The sequence below is a fragment of the Crocuta crocuta genome, unplaced genomic scaffold, assembly GCF_008692635.1.
Source record: "Crocuta crocuta isolate KB4526 unplaced genomic scaffold, BGI_CrCroc_1.0 scaffold318, whole genome shotgun sequence".
Classification (NCBI taxonomy): domain Eukaryota; kingdom Metazoa; phylum Chordata; class Mammalia; order Carnivora; family Hyaenidae; genus Crocuta; species Crocuta crocuta.
The window spans coordinates 530,841-550,516 of NW_027531425.1; the positions used below are offsets into that span (position 1 = coordinate 530,841).

The following is a 19,676-nucleotide window of genomic DNA, read 5'->3' on the forward strand; positions in this document are numbered from 1 at the left end:
ATTTTGAGAGAGAGAGAGAGAGAGAGAGGGAAGGAGGGGAGAGAGAGAGAATCCCAAGCAGGCTTGGTGCTGTGAGCGCAGAGCTGGTGTGAGACTCTAACTCATGAACCATGAGATCATGTCCTGAGCTGAGATGCAGAGTCTGATGCTTAACCAACTGAGCCACCCAGTCCCCCCTGAAACAAGCTATTCTTAATCAAGCTAAGAAAGTGCCCTTGTATTCCTAACTGGCTTTAAGCAAGCAAACAAAGAACAATCCAGAAAAGAATATTACATTCTATTGGATTGAATTTGGGGAGGTTTTCCCCTGGGATCCCAGATTGTGATGCTAGTTGGGGTTTATCTCTGTCATTGTTTGTTCCCAAAAAAACAGGGAATTCGAAGGTTGGATGATGGTGGGCTTCCTAAGTGGCCTGTTTAAAGTGCTGAGGGCAGAGCGGCAATGCTCAGCCAGACACAGCCCTGAAAAGGGGCAGCGTGCAGGGTCAGGCCGGAGGAAAAGAGGAACTGGCAGTTGCCGTTTCATTTAAAAATTTTAAGGAAGTCGTTTATTGGCAAAAAATTAAAGAGCTCAGTGAGTCATCTTAAGGGTAAGGTTACCAAACAGAACTCTACTACAGCTGATGAAACATTTTTCTCACAATTTTCTATGGAGAAAGGCGTTACTGCTTTCTCTATTGCTATCTCCACTCATTCATCTTTATCCTGGAAGTTCTACTTGACGTCTGATCTGAATCTTTCTTGCTGAGTGAGTTACAGGCCTACTTATCCTTCTATGTCTTGGTTAAAAAACAGAAGTTATTCCCTTACAAAATAAGTGCAAGAATTTGTAGAGAACTGCACCTCATTGGAACCCTAGAACTCACACAGCCACCTGAGTGTATTCTACTGACTCAGGGTCGGCAGGGTTCACAAAAGTCCAGAAATTGGGCCTGTGGCTTTTTGGATTGACATTGACATAGTCTGTGGTTTCCTTTATGTTCTCATAGTCCAGGGCACATTCATTTTTCAGTCCTCCAGGGGTTGAAAAGACCACTTGTGTGTAATTCACATCCTTGGTGGCCTTAGGGGAAAAAAGCAGAGAAACGTGGGTCAAGATTCCTACCAGGGTTAGAGGAGGGGACACCCCAGGACTGAACTCTCCCTCAACGACCCTCGCCTTGCCCTAGGCTGGCAGGGAGAGAAGCTGGCTCCCAGGTGACTGTGCAGGAGAGCAGGGTCAGGCCAAGGGGCAGGGGCGGGGGGAGGGGAGNGAATCCCAAGCAGGCTTGGTGCTGTGAGCGCAGAGCTGGTGTGAGACTCTAACTCATGAACCATGAGATCATGTCCTGAGCTGAGATGCAGAGTCTGATGCTTAACCAACTGAGCCACCCAGTCCCCCCTGAAACAAGCTATTCTTAATCAAGCTAAGAAAGTGCCCTTGTATTCCTAACTGGCTTTAAGCAAGCAAACAAAGAACAATCCAGAAAAGAATATTACATTCTATTGGATTGAATTTGGGGAGGTTTTCCCCTGGGATCCCAGATTGTGATGCTAGTTGGGGTTTATCTCTGTCATTGTTTGTTCCCAAAAAAACAGGGAATTCGAAGGTTGGATGATGGTGGGCTTCCTAAGTGGCCTGTTTAAAGTGCTGAGGGCAGAGCGGCAATGCTCAGCCAGACACAGCCCTGAAAAGGGGCAGCGTGCAGGGTCAGGCCGGAGGAAAAGAGGAACTGGCAGTTGCCGTTTCATTTAAAAATTTTAAGGAAGTCGTTTATTGGCAAAAAATTAAAGAGCTCAGTGAGTCATCTTAAGGGTAAGGTTACCAAACAGAACTCTACTACAGCTGATGAAACATTTTTCTCACAATTTTCTATGGAGAAAGGCGTTACTGCTTTCTCTATTGCTATCTCCACTCATTCATCTTTATCCTGGAAGTTCTACTTGACGTCTGATCTGAATCTTTCTTGCTGAGTGAGTTACAGGCCTACTTATCCTTCTATGTCTTGGTTAAAAAACAAAAGTTATTCCCTTACAAAATAAGTGCAAGAATTTGTAGAGAACTGCACCTCATTGGAACCCTAGAACTCACACAGCCACCTGAGTGTATTCTACTGACTCAGGGTCGGCAGGGTTCACAAAAGTCCAGAAATTGGGCCTGTGGCTTTTTGGATTGACATTGACATAGTCTGTGGTTTCCTTTATGTTCTCATAGTCCAGGGCACATTCATTTTTCAGTCCTCCAGGGGTTGAAAAGACCACTTGTGTGTAATTCACATCCTTGGTGGCCTTAGGGGAAAAAAGCAGAGAAACGTGGGTCAAGATTCCTACCAGGGTTAGAGGAGGGGACACCCCAGGACTGAACTCTCCCTCAACGACCCTCGCCTTGCCCTAGGCTGGCAGGGAGAGAAGCTGGCTCCCAGGTGACTGTGCAGGAGAGCAGGGTCAGGCCCAGGGGCCGGGGCGGGGGGAGGGGTGGGGGAGACAGGCACTACCGACAGCTCTGTGCCTCCTGTCTGCAGGGATTTAATGGGTTTCAGGAAAGATGTGGAGACACAACCCCAGTGAGGTCAGGACTCAGAACAGGCTCTGGCTGCCCGCCTGGGCTATGGAGAAGAGGAGGTGGTCCATCGACACTTGCATTTTTACAGTTCGCTCAGACCTATTTTGTGCGGATGCCGTGAACCTGACCACCGGTCACCTAAGGATGTTGTAATGACTCAAGTAGCCCCTCCATCCCTGCTTGCATCCCTGCAGCTGGGGTGGCCTGGACGCTCAGTCTTTTACAGCAAGGGCCCCAGCTGTGTACAAAGGGCTCGGACCACTAGGGGTGTCTGTTACCTGGCAGGTGGCCGGTGAGCTCCCAGAGACGTCCGAGCTGCTGGAGCTGTCTGAGGATGTGTCACTGTCACCTAGGGAGAAATAGAAACTGTTCTTCTAGGGAACACTGGGGGCAGGGGAGGGGTTAGGAGGGATGGGCACAATGGAAGGGAGAAGGAGACAAAGTCAGGCAGAGCCAGCCACGCAAAGACAAGTGGGGAAGAGAGATACGGGGCCCCTGGTAGAGAAAGGAGACATTGAACAGAGAAAGGGTGGGGAGCGAAAGCTTCCCCCTGCACCCCCTCCGCAAATAGGCAAGAATGTGCCTTAGAGTCCAGGCACCCCCGCTCGGTCCAGCTCCATCTAACACTAACAGCACTTGATTGTGCTGGAGAGATAAGCAGGGACAAGCTGATGCAGCACGGCCTGTGGCACACAGCTCCGGCCTCCGCAGTCCTGGCCACGGGGTTTGCTCTAGACCCGTCACTAACTCTAGTAGGCAGTGGGCATCCATTTTTGTGTCTCATTTTGCTCCCTTGTGAAACAAGATGGTTAGATGATGATCTCTGAGGTCGCTGCCAGAGTGTCTGATTCTGGCCAGGCTTCCGTGAAGGTCTAGGGCCAGGGTCACGATGAGGCCACGGTCCCTCCTTTTCTGCAGAAACCCTGAAGTCACATGAGCCGTCTCTTCCGGTTGTCTCCTGCGCTGAGGTCTTATCTCAGTGCCAGGGAAGCCTGACCACCAGATCTCTCCAACTGAGAAGATAAGATTGGAAGGTCGAAGCGAACGCAAATCCATCAAGGGATAACCTGCTGGAAAAGGTGCGATCTCTGGGGAGCGAGCGCACGGCCGGCCGGCCGGCTGTCCTGTGCAAGCAGCAATTTCCGTTGTGTTGTGCAGCAGTGACCCGGTGGCTCTCCCAAGCCCCGAGGGAGAAAGCCAGAGGGTGGTATTCCTGCCGGTTCGCCCGCCAGAGGGGATTGTTGGTTTGCACCGTCACCAACCCCGATATTTATTAAAACCCCCAGATACCGTGGCGAGAGGCAGCAGAGGGAGTTGAAATCTTGGTCAGGTGGAAACAGGTGTCTTAGTATCAGTGACAAAGACAGGAGCAGAGGCAGCCCCAAGCCCCCCGGCAGTGGCTCACACACAACCAGACCTGGAAAAGAACTCAGACCCACACCAACCCAGGGAGATCTGCCCCCTGTGACAGGAAGAGCAGCTTGCTGCGAAAGCTAGGCTGGCGAGACCTTCGCTGAGGTGGGTGGGAGGAATGTTCCAGCTCAGGACTGGGCTGGCAAGACAGAGCCCGGCTGCGGCAGGACAGCTCTCCACGGCCCGGACGGAGCAGAGTAAGCTTTATGGCAAGGTCTTCCCCCGCCCTGCTACTCACGCCTGCAACGGGACTCAGGCACAGGGGCGCCTTGCGTCTCTTCCTTGGCGGCGCATGGCTGACGGTGGGCAGGGCTGGGCCAGGGGGCCTGGAGCCTGGCCCCTTTCAGTATCCGCTCACTCTCGTTGGCTAAAGGGGACAGAGGAAGGGTCAGAAGTGACAGCTCTCCAGGTCAGGAACATCCTGTCTCTGAGCACGGCCCTCGATATGGCAAAACACTCAGAGGGACCTCTTCAAACCTCAGCATCTGCTCAAAACCCTGCAGAGCCTCTCACCTCACTGGGAGGACAAGCTGAGGCCCCAGCCTCCAAGCCCCTCCGTGGCCTTGCTGCTCCCCCTTCTCTCCGTTCCAGCCACGCTGGCCTCTCTGCCAAACAGCTTTCTGCCTCAGGGCCTTTGCAGGTGCAGCTCCCCTCCTCACTTCGAGACATTGATACACTAAAATGTCGGCATTCCAGCGATGCTGGCCATCCTCCAGCTCAAACCTCCCTGCCTTGCTTCATCTTTTTCTTCCCAGCACTCACCATAATCTAACACGTGTGTATTACCTGTTTATCTAGTTTGTTCTCTGTGCCCCCCCATGGTGTGAAAGTTATATAAGGACAGAGATTTTTATTTTGTTCCCTGTTACACTGAATGAATGAATGAATGGCTACAGAGGCCTAGACTTCCTTTGTTTTATTTTCCCTAATTATAACGCCACCCCAGAACAGGACTTCTCTACTTTCCACTGTAAATCAACTCAAGAATTTAAGTTCAGGGCGCCGGGGTGGCTCAGTTGGTTGGGCGTCTGACTTCGGCTCAGGTCATGATCTCATGGTTCGTGGGTTCAAGCCCCGTGTCGGGCTCTGTGCTGACAGCTCAGAGCCTGGAGCCTGTTTCAGATTCTGTCTCCCTCTCTCTCTGAGCCTCCCCTGCTCACATTGTCTCTATCTCTCTCTCTCAAAAATAAATAAAACATTAAAAAAAAACTTGTTAAAAAAAAGAATTTAAGTTCATCTCTGAGTCTAGTCACACTCCCTTCTGCTGGAATTCGAAGCCCTTTCTTCACATTGAACCCTTTGCTGGTGAAGAACGTTAGTTAGGCCCAGGCTGACTGGGCCCACCCTCCAGAATACTGCAGGAGTTTGTCCCTAAGGACAGAGTCTGGGCGGTGGAAGGGCTCTGGGCCATTATTCCCAGCCACAAATAGGTTGGGTCCGAGTGGGGATTACCCGGTAAGGGATGACCTGGCGGGTGGATCCTCAAGAAGGTAGGCAAGGGGTATGGGGGAGGGGGTATCACCGTGCTGTAGCCTGGGGGATGGTCACTGCAGGCGACAGGAGGAAAGAGAGCTCCAGGCTCTTTACCCATGTGCCTGCTGAGCAGGTAGTTGACGGCGGCGAAGAGGCAGGTCTGTAGGATGATGGACACCACTGCGATCACCAAGCCGTGCCAGAACTTCATGTCTCTGTTGGGAAAGGAGCAGGGTCAGCGTCAGAGACTGCCGAGACTCATCAGCTGCGAACCCGCCCCGCCCCCAGCCAGAGGCCGCCAGCTGGCGTTGCTGTGTGTCTCTGAGCGGGTCTCTGCCTCTCTGGACGGGAAGGCGTAGGGAGCCAGGGAAGGCGGTGTGCGCGCTGGGAAGCCGGGAGCCCACTCACTCTGTCAGCATGGTGAGCTTGCAGGGCGGCTGCGGGGGCGTCGGTGAGGCTCAGGCTCTGTGGGCGCAGAAGGAACCGCGCTGGGCACCCAGTCTCCGCGTGGCGCCACCCGCGGGACGTCCTAGAGACCGGCAGGGGCGCGGCGGCGGGGCAGGACTCCGGGCTCCACGCTCCAATTCCCCTCAGGCAAACTCAGCTGCACTCTGTGTCACTGGCTTTCGTCTTCCCAGATTTCAATGTTTGAAGCTACAAAACAGGCAGGACCTCGTGGTTAGGCGTCAGCACCTAAAGGGAGGCGGCGGGGGGGGGAGGGGGAAATGCGCTCGATGCCNATCCAACTGTTCACACAGTCCCATGGCCGAGATATCAGCGACCTCTTTTAATAACACGCATCATGAGACTCAGGGGGCAGAGGCTGAGGCTGGATTTGGGCTCGAAGTGCAAGCCTACGTGTGCAGCTGGTCTCGGCTCTCCCAGAACCTTCACCTGCTGCCGGAAGCACCAAGGGGTTGAACTCGCGCAAATATGCCAGGAGAGATTCATTAAAGAAATCCAAATCTTGCGGCACCTGGGTGGCTCAGTCAGGCGGCAGACTCTTTGTCTCAGCTCAGGTCATGATCTCAGTTTGTGAGTTCAAGCCCCACATCAGTCTCTGCACTGCCAGTGCTGAGCTGGCTTGTGATGTGCTCTCTCTCTCTCTCTCTCTCTCTCTCTCTCTCCTCCCCCCCCTGCTTGCCCTCTCCCTTTCTCAATAAATAAATAAATCTAAAAAAGAAATCACACACACACCATGGGTGGCTTTGTGGGGCTTTAGACTCTGGATGTTGTAAGGGTATAGACTCTGGATGCTGTTACACCCTCATGAATATGTTGATTTTAAAAAATCAGGGGGCTTGGGCAGCTCAGTCAATTAAACGATTAAGCGCCTGACTTCAGCTCAGGTCATGATCTCCCGGCTGGTGGGAGCACAGGCTTTGCGTCTGGCTTTGTGCTAACAGCTTAGAGCCTGGAGCCTGCTTTTTCTATGATTCCCTCTCTCTCCGCCCCTCCCCTGCTCACACTCTGTCTCTCTCTCTTTCTCAAAAAATAAATAAACATTTAAAAATTTTAATTAAAAAATCAGCTTATGAATTTCGTCGGCATGTTGTGGAATATGGAATTTACTGTAAGACAAAGGCAGGATAATTTTAAAGCCTCTGAGATGATACTTACTCATCAGAGATGGGGAGACAACTGCCCACAGCCCTGCTGCAGACCAGAAACCTTAAACAGTCTTTTACTGCTCCTGAGGCTTATTTCCCCCATCAGGGTTTCCAAGGGCTAAGGGCTAAGAGTTTGGTTTTTATTTGTAGTTTTCACACTGGAGCTTTCTAAAATCAGAACTCAGACCAAGAATTAAGAGAGAAAGAGAGAGAGAGGCACTGACGGGCAGGAAGGGTGTGGGATTTGCCACCAAACCCTTTCCAGGGCTGTGGGTGTTGGCCGGCTGGAAGTCTCCAGAGAGAAAATACCACCATCTCCTTTCGCATACCAACAATCCAGTCCTTGGCAGTGACTTTTCTTTACAAAATCAAAAATTGGAAGCAACACACACCCAATTTCTTCATCATGCTTCCGTAACCTACCCCCTTCTCTACATAATAAATTCTAGATACTTCTCCAAAGGAACCTGACTCTATCTACCCATTGCTTTTCAAGTTAAATGTGCCCGGTTGCCTCGTGAGCATCAGGTGCTGGTAAGAAGGGGCTACAGTGGGGAGGGGGGAAGGGAGCAGGAGGTGGACACACCCCAAAAGGCAGATGAGATAGGACTCCAGGAAGTTCCTGAAGGCCATAGACTATCGAGTAGAAAATCCAGTACCTTCCTCCTCACCCCCCCAAGTGATGAGCAAACTCCAGAAAGAAAGCTTAGCCAAAAGTGACTTGTGAACAGAATGAAATTTGCAGAGCCAAGACGCTGGAAATAAAACACAAAAATGATGGAGATGAAGCAAAACGGGGATTTTTTTTTTTTCAGGAAAAAACAATGATCTTGAAGGATTGGGCAACTTGACAGGAAAAGGGGCATAGTTATATTTTCAATGCCTGACTCTTGTCTTATTTTGGATAAACCCTCTTAAAATGTCGACAGGTACTGATTTCTCAAGCAAATTACAGTATTGATTTCTGGGGCAGCTGCAAAAGAAAGATTGGATTTCAGCAGGAGAGCTCTCTGGCATTAGGAATGATGCAAAAATCACAGGCTGCTGGGCCTGGGAACCCAACAGTGTTCCATTTTTAAAGGCACTCTAGTATGTTAGTAGTTTTTTAATGTTTATTTATTTTTGAGAGAGAGAGGCAGAGAGTGAGCAGTGAGGGCAGAGAGAGAGGGAGTCACAGAATCCGAAGCTGGCTCCGGCGTCCGAGCTGTCAGCGCAGAGCTCAACGCAGGACTCAAACTCACGAGCCATGAGATCATGAGCTGAGTCCAAGTTGGACGCTTAACCAACTGAGCCACCCAGGTGCCCCCTCTGTCAGTATTGATTACCTCGCATTCGATGTCTCACTAATCACAGAAATTATTCTCCTTTCATCCAAGGGGGTGTCCAGAAAGCCACTAGGGCTGTGTTCTGAAGCCACACTTAAATTTTAATTTCTTTTAAGACTCCTTTCTCTCCTTACTCATTAAAAATTAAACAACTAATAGATATTTGTGGTAGAATTTAAAATGCAAACAAGCAAAAAATTTCACAAAATCACCCCGCGGTTTATTCCAGAAACATGTACAGACTCTGCATATGTGTGCGGGTAAATACGTGTGTACACGCGTACAGTCTTGTCTAAACACGGCATCGTACTGATTAGCAGCTTTTCCTCTTCACTGAATATGTGGTAAACATGTCTCCAGATGAGAAAAGCCTTCATTAAAAAGCTCCACTCTGAAGGCCCTCGGGCCAAATTCGGCGCCTGGGTGATTTTGTTTGATGAAGTGCTTTAAAGATTTGGACTTGGATGCCCTGAGAAGGGGTATGTATTCTTTGGTCCCTGGCTGATCCCTGAAGCATTCGAGTTGGCCACATGCTTGAGTTTCTGGCAAACTACGACTCCATTTTATCAGTGTTTCTTAGCACTCTGTGAGATTCAGAGCCAGACAGTTCGTTGTTGTCTAGAGCTGTTTTGCGCCCCAGGGGACATTCAACATCCTGGAAGACCACCATTGTAACAGGCTAATGTAGCAACAAAAACATCCAAAAATGACCCCACACATTTCCAAATGCCCCATGCATTTCCAAATGCCCCACACTGAGGCAACCACTTTTGCTCCCACTTGAGAGTCACCGCATTCAATAAATGTCCCATTGTTTTAAAACCAGTATCTTATTTTGGCTCTTTGTACAAAACCATGTTGCCTATATGTCCTTCCATCATTTTAGTATATTGTCAATATCTTACCAGCCAAATGGTGCACAGAACCTGTGTCAGTGTATAGCATAAAGTCCAACAGACTTCAGGATGAAACCAAGTTATGTTCCCTTCTGAATGTGAATTATTAAACTTCTCAGCACCTCAGCTCCTGTACCTATAAGATGGGGAGAATGATAGCCTGTATCTCAGAGAGTTCTTGTGCGGGCTCAGTGTTTTATGCTGTCTGTATAGACCTTTATACAACACCAGGCTTGTGAGAAGCACTCAGTGATTATGGATGGGCCCCCAGGACGGTGTGACTTAATAATTTTTAGGTGTTACAATGGGTATGGAAAAGCAGACGCATTCAGTAGAAACTGTACTTGGAATTTTGAACTTAGATCTTTTTGTGGGCTGGTGAAATGCTGTGCAAACCCTCTCTGATGTGGGGCAGCTCCTAATAAGCCACGTGATCACGACTTCCACAAGCAATACACTCATGACCCTTCTGTGCCCATCACGCCTTCTGTTCTTCACTTGCAGTACAGGATCCGATAAACTACAGGAGCTATTCAACACTTTATTAAACGATAGGCTCTGTGTCAGATGATTTTTGCCCAACTGTAGGCTAATGGAAGTGTTCTGAGCACATTTAAGGCAGGCTAGGCTAAGCTATGATGTTTGGTAGGTTAGGTAGAGTAACAATATACAATTTCGACTTACAATATTTTCAATTTGTGATGGGATTGTCAGGAGCTAACCCCATCGAAAATTGAGGAAGTTGCGAACTATATACTGTTCAACCCTGAAACGCTTCATCGAGATGGTGACTGGAGTAGAGCTATTAAAATTGAGTTTGTCTATTTTAGGAAACTCAGGCATTCGTGTTGAGCACAGTTTGAAGATAAGATCCGGGACAGGATGAGGTATGAAAATGATGACAGATGTCATTATTTAAGTGGCTAATGGCCCCTAACCACAATGAGCAGGTTGTTCCTTGGGGTCTAATTGCAGATTGCTGATCAGACAGTGGGCAAAAACATCTGTTCATTTGCACCACCCCCCTCAACAGGCACACATACCAAATAACCAGGAAATGAGCAATTTAGGGTAATTATGTTGTGAAAAAAGCGCCTGGACTGTGAGAGTTTCCATTGGCTTATTCTATCATCAAGATTCGGACAGTCGGGTCCTCTTTCACATGCTTAGTTTCGACACCCAGACCAATACTAACGTAGCTCCCTGCCAGGCACTCCCCAGCCACACTCCTGCAGGGTGCTGCGAGCCTCTCCCCGGCTTGCTTCAGGCCTGGGCGAAGTCCTGAGACCTCCAGTTAGGCCTGGATTCCATCTCATTGTTTCCCCTTCCTTCTGATAGAGGAGCTTTCGTGGGGCTGTTGTAGTTGGTACAGCCTGACATAGAGGTGAAATAATTAAGACACACCTCCTCCTGCCTGACACCATGCTTTCTTTGAAGAGTCATTCTACAAAGAGTAGTTTAAACAAGAGCACAATAGAAGATGATTTCTACGAAAATCATATGGGTTGCAATAATCAATAATTGCTGTCAATATTGTTAAGCTATCTATCTTTTGAAATTAAGTAGCTTTAGGGGCACCTGGGTGGCTCAGTCGTTAAGCATCAACTTCAGCTCAGGTCATGATCTCACCGTTTGTGAGTTGGAGCTCCGCATTGGGCTCTGTGCTGATGGCCCAGAGCCTGGAGCCTGCTTCAGATTTTGTGTCTCCCTCGCTCTCTGCCCCTCCCCTGCTCATGCTCTGTTTCCCCATGTCTCAAAAAAAAAAACCAAAAAAACAAAAAAAAAACCATAAAAAATTTAAAAAATTTTTTTAAATTAAGTAACTTTAAAGAATTTTAAAAGCCTTTTAAAAGAATTTTTTGCAAGCTTCATTAATTTATCGGTGTTACAGTTAAAAATTTTAAACCATAACACAGCTGCACGGTGTAGAAAGAGAACAAGCCCGGGAGAGCCCAGCTCCTCTTCTCAGCCCAGCGCTTGCCTGCTGTGCTCTGGGACAGGTAGGAGCCCTTTCTGGGTCTTAGAGAATGAAAGCACTTGGTGCTTGAAAGTCCCCAGGCTCTTTCTAGCTCCAAGCATTCTGTTCTTTAAAGATTGGAGTAAGGATGGGGAAAGAAGCAATTTTGGATATAAATGGGATATTTTAAAAGAAAAAAAATCTGTTTCCATTTTATAATATCATCCAGTCTCCTCTGCATTTCTCCCCTTTTTAGCCTTTTCTCCCCTAATTTAATATGCAGTTTGGAATAATCAAAAAAAGGAGGAAACATAAATAAGCCAAACCAATCATGTATATAACCACGGAAACAGAGATCAAAAATTGTAAGGCTACTAAGGAATTTTTTAATGTAACCTCAATAAAATTCATGTTTTCCTAGAAAAATATAAATGAGCAAAATTGATTCCATAAGGCACCAAAACCAAAACAAAATCAAAAGAAAGAAGTTGGGGAGGTAGCACGGCCTGTAGCCACTAAAGACCAAGACCTGATGCGTGGGTTCACAGCCCAGCTCACTCCCTGCATGAGTTTGGTCTAGTTCTTGAACCCTTCAAAGGCTTAGTTTTCTTATCTGTACGATGGGAGCAATAATAACTAGTTCTTAGGTTTGATTAAGATGGATATCAATGATACCTGCTTCTGAGGAGGAAATAAGATGAGTTACGTGAAGTAATTATAGCTTTTGTCACATGGTAACAAGCATACAATAAGTGACAATTACTATTATTTAGAAATTAAAAGCATAATTGGAATTAATCCACTCAAAATTTGTGTCCAAATAGGTTTTTTTGTTTTTTTTTTTTAATTTTAGAGAGTGGGCCAGAGGGAGGGGGGTGGGTAGGATCTTAAGCAGGTTCCGCGCTCAGGGTGGAAGTCCACTGTGGGGCTCAATCCCATGATCCTAGGATCACTACCTGAGCCAAAATCAAGTGTCGGATGCTCATCTGACTGAGCCATGCAGGCACCTCCCAAATAGTTTTAGAAAATCAGTTATTTTAAACTTTTAAGGAACACATACTTCTTTTTATGCTGTATAATCAGATCCAGGGCATAAAAAGGTGGAAGACTTTGCATGATCATGTCACTTAGGAATACAGAAGGAAACAGAGGATAATATCAAGGAGTTACTCCAGGGACATCCAGGAAATCTGTTATTACAATAATGAAAACTAGCGTTGAGTATTTAACATGCCCTTACTCTGCAGGGATAGACATTATCCCCATTTCCTAGACGAGACAGAAAGGCTTGGGGAGGTCGAGCAATTTGCCCTGGTCTCCTGCACCCCTCCCTGCCCTGGCTGCCAGAGCCAAATTTCAAACCAAGCCCAGCTCTCAATCATTACATGGAATTGCCTCTTACATGATATGAATACAGCATCAATAGATCAAGTTTTTAAAATGTTGATCTCAATAAAATGCCAAAACACATTTGATGAAACCAAATGCTCAGTTCTTACATTTTAATAAAATAAGAATATGAGAATAATTTTTTCCTTTCATAAAGAATATCCCTTTTGTACCGATAATGAACATCTTACCAAGTGGTAAGATGTGTTAGCAGTCGAGAACGAAGATGTCTGTTGTAACCACTTTTAAAAATGAATCCTGGAAATTCTGACCCTGGGGAGGTAGATGTTCCTCCAATCTCTAACCTAGAGTAATAATAAGGGTATAGAATATTTATTGAGCAAGTCCTGTGATACTTTGACATCTATAACTCACCTGACTCTCACAATCAGGAGATAGGTGTATTTTTTCCTTTTTCTTTTCTTTTTTTTAATTGAAGTATAATTATCATTTCCATTTTACAGAGGGCAAAACTAAGACAGAGAGAAGTTAAGTAATTTGCTCAAGATGGCATTTGTGCCCAGGCAGCCTGACGGCGGAGCCTAAGCTAATTAACTGATACACGAAAGTAACGAAGGTGTACTTTGGGGCAAGGGCAGGTCAAATTGATCCTTATTTGCAAAAGAGGTGATTTAATACCTAGAAATTCCAAAATGATCGATTGAAAAAGTAGTGAAATTAATCAGACTACTCAGGAAAAGTTCTGAAGGCATGATAAGTCTTCTGAAATTACCAGCTATTCCTCCAATTATGTCAGCAATGACCAGTGAGGTAATGGAATTGTAGGGACGGGAGCCTGGAGCCTTCGTGGCCATCACACCGCATAGAGCTAAGAATAATTCTAATCGTAAGAAAGTTATTTTGAAGAAAATAATAAAGATGTACTGACAGATACAAAAGGCAGAAACTAATAGAGAGACACGTGATATTCCAGACTGAGAATCCTGAAGACGAAAAGCAAAAAATCATTTTGAAATTAATGTGTTGGTTCAATATAACTCCAGTCATAACTACAGTGAGAAGTTTTTACAACTCCAAATTAACTCTAAAATTTATCTGGGAAAAAAAATAACAGTCCAGAAGATCTGGAACACATTTGAAAAGGATTTGTGACCAGGCAGATTCCTGACATACTACTTTTTAAGGGTGGTGTAGATTTGAAAAAAATACACTAGGTTGTGTACAGTAAATATATGACAAAAGTGGTTCACAAGGCAGTGGGAGGAAAGAAAAGTGTCATTAGAAAATGTTGCATGCAGAATAATGAATTAGTTACCTATAAGAAAAAAAAATAACTTATACCCAGACATGATACAAGAAAATAAATTCCAAAGGAATTAAAGAAGTAAATAGTTTTAAGTTGAGGCATTAAAAGTAAGATATAGGACCGGATATTCATATATTGAATAATATTTACTAAATCCCCAGATGAGAGAAAACAGTCTCAGCCTATATGCAATGGAAGAAATCACGAAGCAACGGGAAAAATAGATTCAACTCTAAAATATTAAAACCTCACATATTAAAGTCAAATAAACAAAACTTAAAGACAAAAAGACAAAAACACTAGAACAAGTGTGTGTAATACATAACTTTAAAAGGTTTTAGATTTTAATGTTTTTTTTTTTTTTTAATTTATTTCCAGGAGAGAGAGAGAGAGAGCGTGAACAGGGGAGGGTCAGAGAGAGAGGGAGTCACAGACTGAAACAGGCTCCAGGCTCTGAGCTGGCAGTCAGCACAGANATGGGTAAAAGGCATGGAATGGTTTACAGACAATCTGGAACCAAAGCTATTTTCATAAGGTAGCTCTACCCACTATTGATCATAAAAGTGAAAAATGGAAAACAATCTAATTGAAACACAAAGATTAGGTAAATTAGGGTGAAGGTAGAGAAGGGAATAGTACACCATTTAAAATTATATTGATAAAAGTTTAATCTGGGGAAGGAATCTGTCCCATGAAGAAGTACAATGCAGTTATGTTTAGCTACATACAAAACATAGTTTTTACAAAAGAATGAAAATTTGTGAAAAAAGGAAACTTTGGGTCATTAGACATTTTTGTCTTTTATATTACTTTAGAAATAACACCAATCACCTGATTCAGTTCACCAAATCCCAAATAGTTTGTTGACAATAATTTTGCATATCAAATATAGATTTATCCATGAATGTAAACTTATGGTAATTAAACTGGGGGGATTTTATTTTAATGTTCTTTGTTCAAAAAAGGGAAATAGAAAAAAAATATACCTAAATGTTAACAAAACTGGTTATTGTAATCGTGGATGATGTTTTATTTAATTCTTTATATTATTTGTCATTATCAAAGTTTTCTGCAATTAACATGTATCTTTTTTTCTAATCAGGGAAAATGTTTTTAAAAGTATTGAAACAAGCTCAGAAATTCTAGAGTTGCTCAACTAGCATCATACCAAATTTATCTATATAAAAATGTATTTACAGTCTAAATTATATCTCATTATGTTAATAGAACACTGAGATGATCATCTAAATGTCTGAGTTCCAATCGATCAAATATATCTCAAGTGGTCTAGGTGCATGGCCCTGTGCGAAATACTCTGATGGACAGGAAGAAGGAGAAAACACCGCCTGAACTTTCAAGAGCTCACACTGTATTGGAAAATCAAGACATTAATAAGTGAAAAATCCAAAAGCAGAAGAGACATCACAACAAAGCATGATGAATGTTCAGAAGGAGTGGTGTGTACTATCTCGGAGGAAAAACTGATTCCCGCTCAATAGACTATTCAGAGAGGAGTCGCTGAGCAGGAACTTTGAAGAACAGGCAACGGATGGATGGAGAATGAGGGAAAGAGTGGGTCAGCTAACGGCATCTCCGGCTCTGGCTGTAGGGAAACCCACTGTCTTCCACAAGTTTTGATACGCATTTGGCCACATGTAAAACAGAGCGGGCGGGAGCAAGCTGGGTACACCACAAGCCGACCTCACAAGTTGATACAGGAAAATAGGGAGGAGAGGGACTTGGTGGCCAGGGGGATTGGGTTTGAAGTTTCAGCTCTGGCCTTCCTGGCTACGAGTTGCTTTCCTTCTCTAGGCCTCGGTGTTTTAACTGAGAAATGCAAACAGCACCTGTTTCATTTTTTAAACTCATGCTGTGTGCTCGTTATGTGCCAGCATCAGGCAAAGCATTTTGCATAAATTATCTTATTTAATCATCACTATAACAAACTGATGAGGTAGCCACTATTGTTGTCCCCATTTTATATATGAGAAAATCAGAACTCTAATCCCACATGGGGAGGACAGAATTCAAACCCAGGCTGTTCGGGGCCAGAGCGGTCACCGCACTGCACACAATGTTTAAGAAGGTTAGCCGAGTGCCTGGCATATATAGCTGCTCGACAGGGAGGGATCCTCAGACCAGAACAGAGGATTCAACACAAATTGGCTTAACTATATAAATGCACCCATTTCCATAGGGCACTGTAAGAAAACTGGGCTGATGCATGACTTTCAGATGGGAGGTAAATGCAACCCAAGGCCCGAAGGCCATATGGTCCTGGGAAGTCTCAGTCCTAAACAGCCCCTGCTCCCATGATGGTTGCAGTGCCCATGCATCAGAGGACAGAGAATATCAAAATGTCCACCAGTGAGAAGGGAGGAGTGAGTTCTGCCAAATACGACGGGGAAGGGGACAACAGACAGTTAGGGTGTCACCTTCATCCTGGGTGTCAGAAAAACCGTCTCTGGGCTCCCTTCAGCGCTGGCTACCATGGTGGGGGCCCCAGCCCAGGCGGTTAGGACACATCTGGAACATGAAACGAGAACCTAGATCAACTTTCCAGCTTGGTGACTTGGCAAATTCAGCCATCTTGGACAGACCACTTTCTTTTTCTAAGCCTCAGTTTCCCTATCTAAACCTGAGGGGGGAGGGTGTGTCCAGTTCTAACATGTTGTTGTTCTAGAATTCTAAGAGTCTAACACAGATGTAAATGATGAGACTCAAATCAACCAGAAAGAGCAACTTTGAGTTTCAACCAGATATGCCACATGTCTAGTAATACATATTCGTAGGGGCAGGCACTGCCAATTTTTTAGGAAGAAAACCAATTATTCAAGCTTTCTAATTCATAATATTGGGGAAGTCATTTTTATCAACAATTACTTGAGATAAATGCAACTTGAATGCAACTTAGTTCTAAAGCTAAATCAGCAAGTATGTGAAGGATTGCAAACAACTTAAGCAGTATTCGTGGACTCATTTTGCTGGATCTTATAAAGCGCCAGGCGAATTGAAAGGGCCAAATAATTCTGTTTCATAGATTGCCCGATTAAATTTCAGAGAAACGAACGTTCTACAGATGGTGCTCAGCTTGTGAGCGCTGTGGTGGCTCAGACCACGGCTTGTCATTCTTTACACCCCACAATTCCTGGCACAATACTTGGAGACAATGTGTAGGAGAAGGACTTTGTAACATTTCTTTGCAATGAAATCAACTCACATGGAAGAAACACTATGTAACCTTAGGGTTGACGTTCCTGAGTCTCAGTTTCCTCCTCTGCTAATTGGGAATTCAATTGTCTCCCTCATAGAGTTTATCAGGAGGGGTAAGTGAGACTGTGAAATCTTCCAGCACTTTCCCTGCCTCACTGCTGGATCTCAGGGCCATGGCTGGCTTCATGGGCATGACTCCTATGTAGCCTAGGAGGGCGAGGGCCCCTTGATTGGTTTAGTGCTCTGCTCTAGCCCTCTTTAAATTCTTAATAATTTTGGGGGGGCTCCTGGGTGGCTCAGTAGGTTGAGCATTCAACTTCGGCTCAGGTCATGCTCTCACAGTTCGGGGGTTCAAGTTCTGTGCTGACAGCTCAGAGCCTGGAGCCTGCTTCCATTCTGTGTCTCCAGCTCTCTCTCTGCCCTCCCCCGCTTGTGCTCTGCCTCTCTCAAAAATAAATAAACATTTAAAAAAATACATTCTTAATTTTTTTAACAAGGAACCCCAGATTTCCATGTGCCCTGGGCCCTGCCCATTGCACAGCCGATCCCACTCAAGGTGTTATTTTGAGTAGAGCTGCCAAAGCTCAAACAAGGTCTGTTTGCAGAACAAGCAACAGGCCAGCCCACTGCTACGTCCTCCCTGAGCCCCCCAGCCACACTTCTGCATTGTGCCCCCTGAGCTCCCGGAGGACTGCCCCGAGAACACTCTTCCGCGCTAACGTTCTCCAGAAGCATTTTCTTCCACTGTTTGACTTTGATCAAGTCACTTAACACCTCTGTGCCTCAGATTCCTCAACTGCAAAGAGAACTTATGAACGGCACCGACATTTTCGAGATCTCTGTGAGGATTACATGCAATGGTCTATGTTGCTGGCGCAGAGTAAACTCTATGTAAGGTCACCTCTTACTCTTATGTGTTGTTCCACGGCTTTCGTCTTTGACAGCCTGCATTTTCTCCTGTTTATAACATTTTCTTTTTTAAAATTTTCTTCTTTCCTTTTTTTAGGGAGAGAAAGCACACAAGCTAGGAAGAGGAGCAGAGGGAGAAGGAGAAAGAATCTTAAGCAGGCTCCAAGCTCAGCAAGCAGCTTGACTCGGGGCTCAATCCCACAACCCAGGGATCATGACCTAAGCCAAAATCAAGAGCTGAATGCTTAACTGACTGAGCCACCCAGGCGCCCCCCTCCCACCGCGCCCGCCATTCATAACGTTTTCAAATTGCCACCCTGGTCTCCTTCCCTCCACACACATCAGTTTTTTGCAACTCAGAACAAATCTTAAGGAAAAACCTCCTGGAGGGAGATATTCTCTTGTATCTGGTTTCCAGTGGACTAGAGTAATTAATTAATAGCTATTATTCCGGGGACCCTGGGGGGCTCAGTCAAACATCAGACTCTTAATTTCAGCTAAGGTCATGACCTTGTAGTTCGTGAGTTGGAGCCCCGCATCGGGCTTTGTGCTGACCGTGAGAAGCCTGCTTGGGATTCTCTCTCTCTTCCTTTCTCTCTCTGCCCCTCCCCCACTCTCCCTCTCTCACCCTCTCAAAATAAACAAATAGACTTAAAATTTTTTTTAAATTTATTTTAAAAGTAGCACTTTACTGGGCACTAAACTACTCCTTGTCTGTAATCCTCATAGCAACACTGTATGGTGGGTGGTTTTATACCCATTTTACAGATGAAGAAACGGAGGCTTACACAGGGTTAGCAGCATTCTTTGGATCTAGTTCCATTTGGATCCAAGGTCTACACACCTTTCAGCCAGGAGCCCTGATTACTGCTGTCATTAGTGCAGACACATCTTAGGTCTTGGAAACAAGAGACTAATGTCCATCAAGTACAAACTGCTCAATCTCAGGTCCAGTCCAAGCTGAATGCACTTGAACTCCACACTCTGGAATCCGAGCACATACACAGAAAATCCCCTCTGAGACTTCTACACATGCTCGTTCACAGACACACACTCCTCCAACTAATCTAAAATTCTACCTACCCAGACAATACTCACCCCCCAGGGCCAAGAGCAAGGTCTGATCCCAGCTGGTGTTTCAACAACGTCCTGATGGAAACATCTCCCCCAGGGAACCCCAGCCCCACCCGGAAGCTCCTCAGTCATTGGAGGTCAGTCACAAATGTTTCATCATTTCCAACAGGGCGGGGGCAGGCTGCTTAGAAGATACTAATCTCGCTCAGTTGAGTGGAGCCGAGTGAAGCAACAGATAACACCTATCTCTCTCAGTAGGGCTCTACCCTGCTCCTCTTTGCAGACAGTGTACGCAGATGAAAGAGATTAGTAGTCTTTTTCTCTCCATGTGAATGCACATTTCAATACCACCAACATGCACATAACCCAGTAGAGTGGAAAGGGCACTGGTAAGAAGAGTCACGAGGCCTGGGTTCAAGTCCCACCTAGTGCATTAACTTGCTGCATGAGCCCGACACATCACTTTCCCACCAGACACCTCATGCTCTTCCTCCATAAAATGAAGAAGTGGGTCTCTAGATATTAGCAAAGGTCCCTTCCAACTTGGCCCATCTTTGAATCTGACGTGTGTGATGTGGCCATAGATTAAGAGATTGTGTATGGGACGT

The 19,676-nt window shown here is 45.7% G+C and overlaps 1 protein-coding gene across 2 annotated transcripts; it reads right to left on the bottom strand.

Moving 5' to 3' along the window:
- Positions 1 to 1,269: 1,269 nt before the first annotated feature.
- On the bottom strand, positions 1,270 to 19,165 carry RHEX (regulator of hemoglobinization and erythroid cell expansion). Of its 2 annotated transcripts, XM_077772027.1 has the most exons (7): positions 19,093 to 19,165; positions 16,308 to 16,398; positions 5,837 to 6,082; positions 5,543 to 5,643; positions 4,194 to 4,322; positions 2,821 to 2,891; positions 1,270 to 2,268 (listed from the first exon to the last, which is right to left on the bottom strand). In XM_077772027.1, exons 3-7 carry the CDS (start codon positions 5,845 to 5,847, stop codon positions 2,068 to 2,070), a joined length of 513 nt encoding a protein of 170 aa, XP_077628153.1. In that variant the 5' UTR covers positions 5,848 to 6,082; positions 16,308 to 16,398; positions 19,093 to 19,165; the 3' UTR covers positions 1,270 to 2,067. The 2 variants fall into 2 exon arrangements, with proteins under 2 accessions (XP_077628153.1, XP_077628152.1); XM_077772026.1 differs by lacking the exon at positions 16,308 to 16,398.
- Positions 19,166 to 19,676: the final 511 nt, after the last annotated feature.

What these genes read in the sequence shown, in the direction of transcription:
- RHEX (XM_077772026.1), bottom strand. An exon ending in GCCTGAGTCCCGTTGCAGGC is followed by an intron (nt 2,892 to 4,193) that starts GTGAGTAGCAGG and finishes ATTTCTCCCTAG; the next exon opens with GTGACAGTGACACATCCTCA. An exon ending in GCTCACCGGCCACCTGCCAG is followed by an intron (nt 2,269 to 2,820) that starts GTAACAGACACC and finishes TTTTCCCCTAAG; the next exon opens with GCCACCAAGGATGTGAATTA.